Source organism: Lissotriton helveticus, chromosome 7, assembly GCF_964261635.1.
Source record: "Lissotriton helveticus chromosome 7, aLisHel1.1, whole genome shotgun sequence".
Classification (NCBI taxonomy): domain Eukaryota; kingdom Metazoa; phylum Chordata; class Amphibia; order Caudata; family Salamandridae; genus Lissotriton; species Lissotriton helveticus.
In genome coordinates, this window is record NC_136068.1 from 1497501612 (window position 1) to 1497511371 (window position 9760).

Consider the following 9760-nt stretch of genomic DNA (forward strand, 5'->3'; position numbering starts at 1 on the left):
GAGGAGCATCTTTTTTTTGTTTTACTTGCTGCTAGCATCACATGTAATTTTGTACAAAGGTAATGATGCTAAAGTGCAAATACAAAATTAAAAAATAGTGTCACTTTCCTCACATACATGCAGTTTTATATAGCACAAACTTAACTGAGAGGCATTGAAATGCTAAGCATGAGCACCAGATAATTTTACAAAAGTTCGGATTCGTGTTTTTTAGGTTCAGGTAGATTAGGTAATTTGCCCAGAATCACAGGATGTTGAGCAGACGCTGGAACTTGAACTGGTTCAGCAATTTCGAAGTCGCTAAAGGCCACAACCTCTCTCTATTGACTGCAATAACTGATATCGGGCAGGCAAAGGGGGGCAGAAGAAGCTTATTTATCTTTGCCTGTTCTATGGCAGTGATTGGTAATAAATAAACTGAGGCACTCCTAGTTGGCCTCACCAACCCCCACCACTCCTATTTCCCAGTGCGCTCGCCTGCCCAAGTCCTTTTCACAGCAAATGCTAATGACTTCCCATTAGCAGCTCCTTGAGGCATCTGTCACACCTGGAAGAACCGGGAGGCAGGGACACCCCATGCAGGGACGACCAGGAGCAGCCATTGTCACTTTTCTCTGAGAAATACCCGGCTGTGCATCTCTTCACTGTTAGTGTAAGTATGCTGGTGTGTGCTTGAAGTGGAAATGGCTCAGGTGGTGGCGCTACTTATTCCACCAAAAGAACGGCCCACCTACTGTCCTCAGCCACAGGCCCATCGACCCAAGCCTGATTTCCTGCCTTGCCAATCAGAGGCTGCAGATTATCCATGAACTTGGCAACATTATCGAGTCCTTTCAAGCCATTGGGGGTGAGGGCAATTAAGACTACATCATCTGCATATAACAGTGCTGAAACAAACCAGGGTTCCACCTTTGGCAGGTCCTTGCCGTTGGCGATCAGAAAATCGCTCAGCCCATTAATATACAGAATACATGTATTGGGAGCATTGAATCAGCCCAGGCGAACACTTTTGGTCAGCCCAAAAGTTTCAGTGCATACTCCCTCTGACCCATATCTCACAGAGGCAGTCACTCCCCTGAGAAGAGGCTGTAGAAAATTTATAAGAGGTTAAGATAGGCTTATATGTGCCAGAGTGCCCCATAACTTTGATTAGTTTACCTGGCCAAAACTACTACCAATATGCATAAAAGAAAAGCATAGAGTTCCCCAATCCTGCTCTAAATCCAAAGAGCATCATATTAATCACCTTATTCTTGTTTGCCGAGGCCTCAGTTCTATGAAGAATAATACATCCTACAATTTTAGCCTCTGAATCAATTAAATACATTAGTCTATTGCACTTAAGAGCTTGTTTATTTCCCTTCTTATAAATAGGAACAACAGTAGTGGTCTGCCATGATGTTGGAATGCTGATGCTTAGGTCAGTCTTGATGACATTAGTTAAGATGGGCCCCCAAAGTTGTGTTTGATTTTAGACAAATTCATAGGGACCCCAACAGGTCCCGGGGCCTTATGAGATGGATTAGCATTTATGACGTTCACAACCTCCTCAAGTGATAAACAGGAAGTTTGTGGGAGACTTCTGCATATTATTATCCCTGTCTGCATCAAAAGAATAGATATGACTAAAGTGTTCCACCCAACCGTTGAGGCTGATATTGTGCCCTGCCCATTTGAGTTATCAGGACCACTTTTGTTAGTGTTTGCAATTTTCCAAAAGGTGAGGCATCAGCATCTTTGTCTTTGCAAGCTTTGACTATGTTTTTTCAGGTTTCTTCCTTTGTTTCTGTTTTCTGCATCCTAATAGCCAGTTTATATATGGCTCTAGCCTTGACAATCGTGTCTTGGGTTCTTAGAACGTCATTCAGGGCTCAATATAGCCTACTGTTTGCAGTTCTACATTCTTTATTGAACCAACTTGGGGAAGGGCTTTACTTGGTTGAGGCGAAGCCCAAAAGAGCTAGCATATTAGAGCTATTAAACTTAATAAAGCCACCAGGATAGATTGGGGCGCACAGTTAAGAGTCAGCAGGCAATCATTAATTAGTTCAAAATTGTCCTTGATAATAGAGACAAGCAGGGACAGGAAATGTACACGTCTCCATCTTAGGGGCCGATTAAGATCTTGTTAGGAAAGCATTCCTACCGAATCGAATCCCGAATGCTTTCCGAACGTCTCGGATCGGGGGAGTCCGAACAAGCATTTAGGATGCATATGGATGCATCCAGATACAATTCGGTCAGACTCCCATTGACTTCAATGGGATCCTGTGTTCAGAACGTAAACACAGGCTCCCATTAAAAAAAGGGGTTCTTGGGGAAAGTCATGAGATTACAGGGAAATGCTATAGACTCTGAGATTTCAAACAAGTGAGAAAGGCCAGAAATTAGGAAAAGCTCTGAGGCAAATAAACTGGTACGTGATTGGAATTGTATCACTAACCAGATATGTGCTTCACACTGCTTTATTGCATTTTGTTTGTGTCCTCTACAAAACGTATTGGTGTGAAAAGTTGTCTATTGGGAAACTGTAACTTGGCTAACGAATATTACTTTGTATCATTGTAGGAGAGCTTTTGCCAACAGAAACCATTATGACAGAAACACCCAAAATAAAAGAGGAGCCACCTGAAGACCAGTTTCCTTGTTCACAGCCACAAGGGAGTCCTTCCAAGAGGCCACGAAACAATGATTATCTTTCAGCACCAGGCCCACCACCCAGCCTCATGGAATTCCCAATCTCGGCACAGTATGACTTTCTCTCAACCCAGGACAGTCTCTCGATGGTATTTTCCCCTTACCAGATCGAGATGCCCCCATCACCGGATCGTCAGCAGAACAGAACCAGCCAATCCTCCTATTCATCCTCCTCAGCATCTTCTACTTCTAAGGCAACCTTTGACCCTGCAGATTGGTTGGAGGCCCTAACTTCAGGATCCACTTCTGGATTTGGGCCCAGCAGTCCTGTTGGAACCAGCATCTTCTCCACTGACTTCTTCGATTCTCCGGACCTCAGTGTGAACAGAATGATTGACCTCATGGTGGAGCAGTGGTAAACACAGAGCTTTAAAATGAATTCAATCACATGTATGGGGGACATTAAACATGCTTTCTCATATCCTACTGTCTAGTAGAAATGAAAGAAAGAAAGATAATCTTTCTTCTTATAGGCGTCTATCTCCACAGATATCTGGGAGAAAGGAGAAAAAGGCAGCACAGAGAACCCCTCTCCCAAGCCCCAGGACAGTTAAAGGGTCATTGTGGAGAAGTACACTGTGGTTACCACTTCGGATGAAACGATCCATCATGTAGGAAGTTCTCTGCGAGGTGGGAGGCAAATTTGTTTGCCAATGTCTGTCACCCCTACACCAAAGAACAAAACAAATATTGTTTTGAGTTGCAATTTAGAATGATGAAAACAAAATGTTGAGGGCTAAACTATTACTTGAAAAGGGAAATGCTAATTCCAAACACACATGCAACATGTGGGAGTACAGATCCTCTATAAGGTTACAAATACATTAGTTTAGCCACAGAACATCTGCATTGATGCCTCCTCTGCACTTTACACATACCTAACAAGGGTGCCTTATCTTGCCTGATGCAAAGTAAACCCTCATAGTTTGCACACATTAAACAATGTATTACTGTGCATGATGGTACATTGCCACATCACTAACTGGGTTAGTAGCAAACCTGCACAATGCAGGCCTACAAAGACCACTGAAAGGCCTTTTTATGGTCACTATGGAAAGTAGATCTTAATCTATATCGTGGAAATATTTCCAGGTGTTATTCCAATTCGATGCCTATCGATCAGTTGATTACTCATTGCAAATGTCCTTTAGAGTTAAATCAGATTAAAATAAACCCTGATACAATTAAACCCGCCTATCATTGAATCTTAATATTCAGTCATTCCATCATGTACCTGAATATCCTGAGTTGCATCTTCAGTTTTCCAGCATTCCTCTTGTAGGCCCAGCAAAATATATCAGTATTACGGATAAACCAGTAAAACTGCCCAGTCAGCTACTTTGCCTGCTACATCTCTACAAGTCCAACCACCGTGTGTCTGTTATTATAGCTCATAAAGACAGAGTTTAACCCAACAGTGTTTAGAACTGTTATATCAAATGTAGAACTCTACAAGACCTAAGTTTATACCTGTGAACGTGATTGTAATTTAAAAACAACTTTAAAATCGGTTTGTAACATCTTAAAATGAGAAGTAGTACATAACTAACACAGACCACTTATATATATATATATATATATATATATATAGATATATATATATCTATATATATATATATATATATATATACTTTGAGTTCTAAAGGCAAACAAATGCCATGCCATATTTCTGAACGTCCTCTTCTCATTTAACAAGTTTACATTCAAGCATCTCTTCCTCAGTAGATTATGAGCTAAAACAGGTTGAGCTAGACACAATGAGGTGTCCAAAACAAGAAGCTATAATAAATATTATGGTAATAATTTTATCTCCAACATGTCTACCTTCCCGTTAATGTGTTCTCACCAAAACCCGGTTTCGTCTTAGCTTTCTCCCACGAGCCATCTTCATTGTTGCCTGATGTTTCGGGCTTATCATTAATCGTGCCTTAAGTAGCTCCATTACCACCTGCACCCAAACTACTTTGAAAGCCATCTTCAGGAATATTGAAATCCACGAGATTCTCAGTCTCTAAAAAGCTTGTAGTTTTCTATATCATGTTTGATCCGTTGCCTGGTTATTGTCATCTGTTTTTATTAACCATGTGTACTACTATATATTTGTAATGCTGGCAGATCTATCACATGTTAGAACTCAGTGCAGTAAATTAGCCTGGTAGCCAAGCTGTGTGTAATGACAAGAGCTTAGCATTTAGGAGTAAGTACACTTGATTGGTAACTAAGTGACATGACTAGTATTTTATGTTTGAAGGCCAGTGACAACAATATGACAAATCAGTAAATCATGATTTATTTACCTTATAAACAAACGATCAAAAGAGGAACTACAAGTAGAAAATACAAAAAAAGAGGTAGTTTACTTATAAATATGCAAAACATAATTAACATTATGTCAAAACATCAAGCAATTTGCACACGTGTTTTTGTAAGCACCTGTGTCTATTCCTTTTCGAATCTTAAAAATCAAACACAAAGGCTGGCATTATAATTCTAAACTTGTTCTAGCCCTATTTACATGAAATTGAGTGGGGACAGGGAGAACGAAGATTACTAAAATACTAAAGAAACAGACAAAGTAGAGTGAACAGGGTTAGAAGAAGAGAGGGTAAATGGCTAATATGTATAATCCTTGGGATTTTTAAGAGGGAATAGAAATTCAAATAAATGCAGAAACTGTAGCTGCTATGAGCACTGGTTCACTAGTTTTATGTAATATCATTTGGGATTCACTTCTATGGTTCCCATACTGTATTTTCCCTGATAGTGGCATACCCAAAGAGATCATTCATCTTACTTATATTAATTAATTTATATATTTATATTGCAAGATTTGGATGTTGAATGTCAAAAGGTTAAAGGTGCCAAAGATGTGACAACTTCCTAGTCTTTCTGTCCCTGTGTAAATGTTGTAATTGTTCTCAAGACCTCTGAGTGTATTTTTTTCATTCATTAACATATGAAGTAGGTAAAGGTACCCTCTAACATTTGGCCATTGCATTTTCTCAATGCTAAGATTTACTCACGCATTGATAGCCAGTTGATCCTGTGATATCAACATGCAATACAATGTGCACTCACTAGCAGATGGCCTGGGTGGGTAAGGCTAGAAGCTTTTAGAGCAAAAGGTACAATTTTAAAATAATTTGTTATCCATAGAGAGGGCTTCCCTTTCAATAGCAGAAACCCTGGAGCAAGGAATATGGTTACAGTTTCCCACTTGGCATTTGTAAATCAAATGTATGGCCAATCCCTAGCCTGTTTTGTCCACATAGCTACTTTAATTGAGTGTTTAGACATGGTGTCTTGTGAATGTGCATGTGCACAAGCTATACTACCACAATGTTGGTTGTTTAATGCACCTACCATTTCTTGCATTTGTTATGCTTTCACAATTGGGATGTAATATGAGGGTGTCCTGCAGACTACATTCTCCAACATACTTTACTGTGCCCCTAAAAACAGAATCCCTTACTTGACAATTACTACACATCCTTCCTCAACTTTAAACCTAGGTAAAACCTTCAGGATATTTCAAAAAGCTGTTAAGTGGTCAATTTTAGTCATCGGACTACCAATCAGAAGTTTCGGATTGACCAGAACCGTAGGACCTGAGATTCCACTAATGGTTCTTCTATGTTCTTTTAAATAGAGCTTAATTGACATTTTAACTCAATTTACAAAGAAATCACATCTCTGGTTTCGTGCAAAATCATCTTTCATCATATCAGGCCAGCATTCTACAAATTAACTGTTAAGGATGACACCAATTAGGAAAACCAAAAAGGCTTTTGATTTACATATGAAATGTCCACAACTCTAAAATATAAACGGAATATAGTTATATAAAAAGTATAGATTAAAGAATATCTGTTTGCTATAAAATACCAATCTCAGAATATCCAATTTTCAAAAAAGTGAAAACAATTTGCTAATGTGATAACATTTCACAAAAGAGGTCAGATCAAGCTTGAACCCTTTTGTATATCTCTCTTGCCAATTACATTTTTTGAATATCCTTTGTGCCAAGAGCCTTACCAAATTGTTTACGTGAAAGTCTGCATTCCTTTTGAACCAGTTGGAATCTTTAGGGTGACTCCTTTTATTGCCCTTGCTAGGGACGACAAGATGAGACAGGATTTTCTTTAAAAGGTTATCATGAGTGACAATCATAAACACTCCATATTCAGAAGAAAGATGTCCGGGAAGACATGTCCCTCAGGAAATCCTGTAAATCTATGCTTAATTGCTATAAGATGAGTGGTGACTCCACTACTTTGGACCAATTGATGCCCTGCATATCATTCGAGGGAATGTGTGGGCTAATGCGGCTTGGTCATTTATTTGTCTAAGACAAAAGGAAGCCATAAGAAGACTTAGCAGATCATGGTCACTTTCAATCCAGTTTATGACCCTCGTATCCACTAAAGAAGACCATAAACAAATATCTAATAGGATTAATCTCTGCGGCTTGAGTGGATAGAGTTACTATAGGTGTTAACTCCCTGCCAATTGGAGGGGGCATTCTCATCTGTGGCTCTTAAGACGAAGTCCAAAATGAAGGCCTTAAGCTGTAAGGCTGCCACAAACCACCTTTGTATAGGCAGAAGAATGAGCACTGGAATTCCTCATAACTCATCCTTGTCACCATTTCTAGAGGATTCACCCTGGCCAAGGGCATGAGGTGGTAAAATTACCCTCTAGTATAAAGCTCGAGTAGGAATGGTGGGCTATCAGATATTTTTCTATGGTTGAAATGGTATGGGATCTTAATCCTCCATATATACCTCTCTGGCATAAACAGTGAATATGTCAATGTCGGAAGGCCTCTCTTTATATACCCTTGGTCGAATGGCTAGAATGTCAAAGGAATCAGTATGTAACATTTGAATGTTACAATCAAGATCAAGTCTGACCCAAATGGTTAGACCCCCAGCAGGCCTTCCAACAGGTCCACGGGTGGCAGGGATAAAATAATTTAAATAGCCCAATTTATAAGCAGGCTTCAAACACCAAGTTTGCCTTCTTTTCCCATGAGTTTACAATTTTGAAAAATGGTGTACGTTTTGAAAAATGGCTTACAATATCAAGCCCAGCTAAGAGCACATATGTTACCAAAACAATCACATTATCTCTTCTTTGAGACGGTGTAAGCCAGTCCTGTGAACTGGCTTTAATGAATGTCTTACAAACTAATAGAGGTAAAAGGAAACAAGGGTTGGGTTTTATAAGAAGTAACATATAATTGTTTATTCTTCAGACTTCACATTTTGTATATCTCAATGTGACCAGGGTATCAGGGAAAGCTGTTCGTGTACATATTCCAGTTAATCAGACCGTTTCTAGTGGGTTCAGTTGAAATATAGGGTTTTGGACATAATTAAGAACACAATGCCCCAGTAATCAATCAATAAGGACTGCCATCAGAGGAGGGATGATGTTCAAGCGGGAAGTGGTAACTTGGTTGTACTAACACATCCAGTAATACCTGGTCATTCCCTTTAATGCTCCTTCCCCATTCCCAGCGACATCACCACTTCAGTTTTGTTTTCTTTCACCCCAGGAAGCCTGATTTCGACGTCCTTTGTGTCTAGTGAGGAGTGGGAGATATGCCAGCAGCAAAAACAAAGAAGTTCCTGGAAAGAAAAAACTCAAAGAGGAAATAAATCCAGGAAACATATATTGCAAAAGAGAAATATGCAAATGATGTCAGGATTTCGGTTTACTACCAGGAGACACAAGACAGGGAAGAACTCAAGACATTTTCTTTCCATTGGCAGAAGGATAAGGTGCAGTGGAGTGAGTAGGGTGGTAAGGATGGCCTTTAGAAAGCAAACCAAAAAACTAATAAATATCATGTGATGTATTAGCAAAAAGAAAGTTATCTTCAATTTCCTGGTTCACTTTTGCCTCCCCAGATATCCCACTCCACTTCAAATCATGGCATGTGAGTTCAAACAGCACACAGTCCACTTGGACCTGCCCCTCTATCCAGCTCCATTTTCCAGTTTGTTGTGGTGGTGGGACTAAAGACTGTGGAATAATTTGAGCATTACAATCTCATGTGCATATTGATTCTCCAAAGAAATCATTAATTAACCAGGGCTAATGGACAATGAGGAAGCCCAACTCACATCAAGATTGAAAAGTGCCATACAAAATTTAATATATATTTAAAAAGTGCTGTGTATGATATATCTCTGGAAATTAATATATTCTTCAAGGATAAATTAAATTGTTTCCTATTGTTGCATTCTCGTTTGAGTTGCCTCCTTTTTTATTATCTTGTGATGTTACATGTTGGTTTGGTTGTTTCAAGCGAAACAGGGGCTTAGAGGTGCCCAGGCCCAGGGACATCGTACAATGAAGAGACTTGATTGTGGGTGATGTTCTTAAAGCACACTTTAAAATAGTGTACATTCAGAGACCCACTACACAAATTGGGCAATGAGAGGAATTAGGCAGTCTGTCAAAGGTCCTCTCAGGTCCAATATCTCCCAAAAATAGTATGACGTGGAAAGAAGTTAGCTTGTCTAAAACCACAGAGAGTAGACTATTTGTGAGTACAAATGTAATTCTTTTTCGGGATACCAGATCCTCACACTCCAAGGCAACATGCTTCATTATTGGGTTGTGCTCCATGTTGGGTGGAGGGTGCAATACTCAATGGGTTCCTAATGAAGCACTTTAAGGAGATCTTTTTTAATCATTCATTTGTGGCTCACAAAGACTCAGTAGGCGATGGCCCCTTAAATAAATGTTCTGAGGTAGTAAATGAAATTATTAGATTAGGCTGAATGAGATAAAATTGTCTATTGATAACCAATATTATATTTTTATTAGTTGAAACTGGATTCTGTGACAAGATTAAAAAGACATAAGGGACTTGCAGGAAATAATCATCCAAAGAGTCCCAGCAAAATGGTTGACATGCTTATTGCCAAAGAAAAGCTCCTTAGGTCTGTACCATATATTGAGAAAAGGTCCCTAAAATCCAACAATCTCCACACCAGAAGTGGTTGTAAAGACCACACTGGAACTTATTTGTTCTTCATTGCTTACAGTT

General features: G+C 39.4%; 1 protein-coding gene across 1 annotated transcript in view; it reads left to right on the plus strand.

The window, feature by feature from the left end:
- The window catches only part of MAMSTR (MEF2 activating motif and SAP domain containing transcriptional regulator), a 226524-nt gene extending 217579 nt beyond the window's left edge, over positions 1 to 8945 (plus strand). Inside the window, exons 13-14 of the mRNA XM_078654933.1 lie at positions 2569 to 3052; positions 8258 to 8945. Coding sequence (XP_078511059.1) covers positions 2569 to 3052; positions 8258 to 8288 — 515 coding nt within the window. The 3' untranslated portion in view covers positions 8289 to 8945. The remainder of the gene's footprint in view (positions 1 to 2568; positions 3053 to 8257) is intronic.
- The last annotated feature ends 815 nt before the right edge of the window (positions 8946 to 9760 follow it).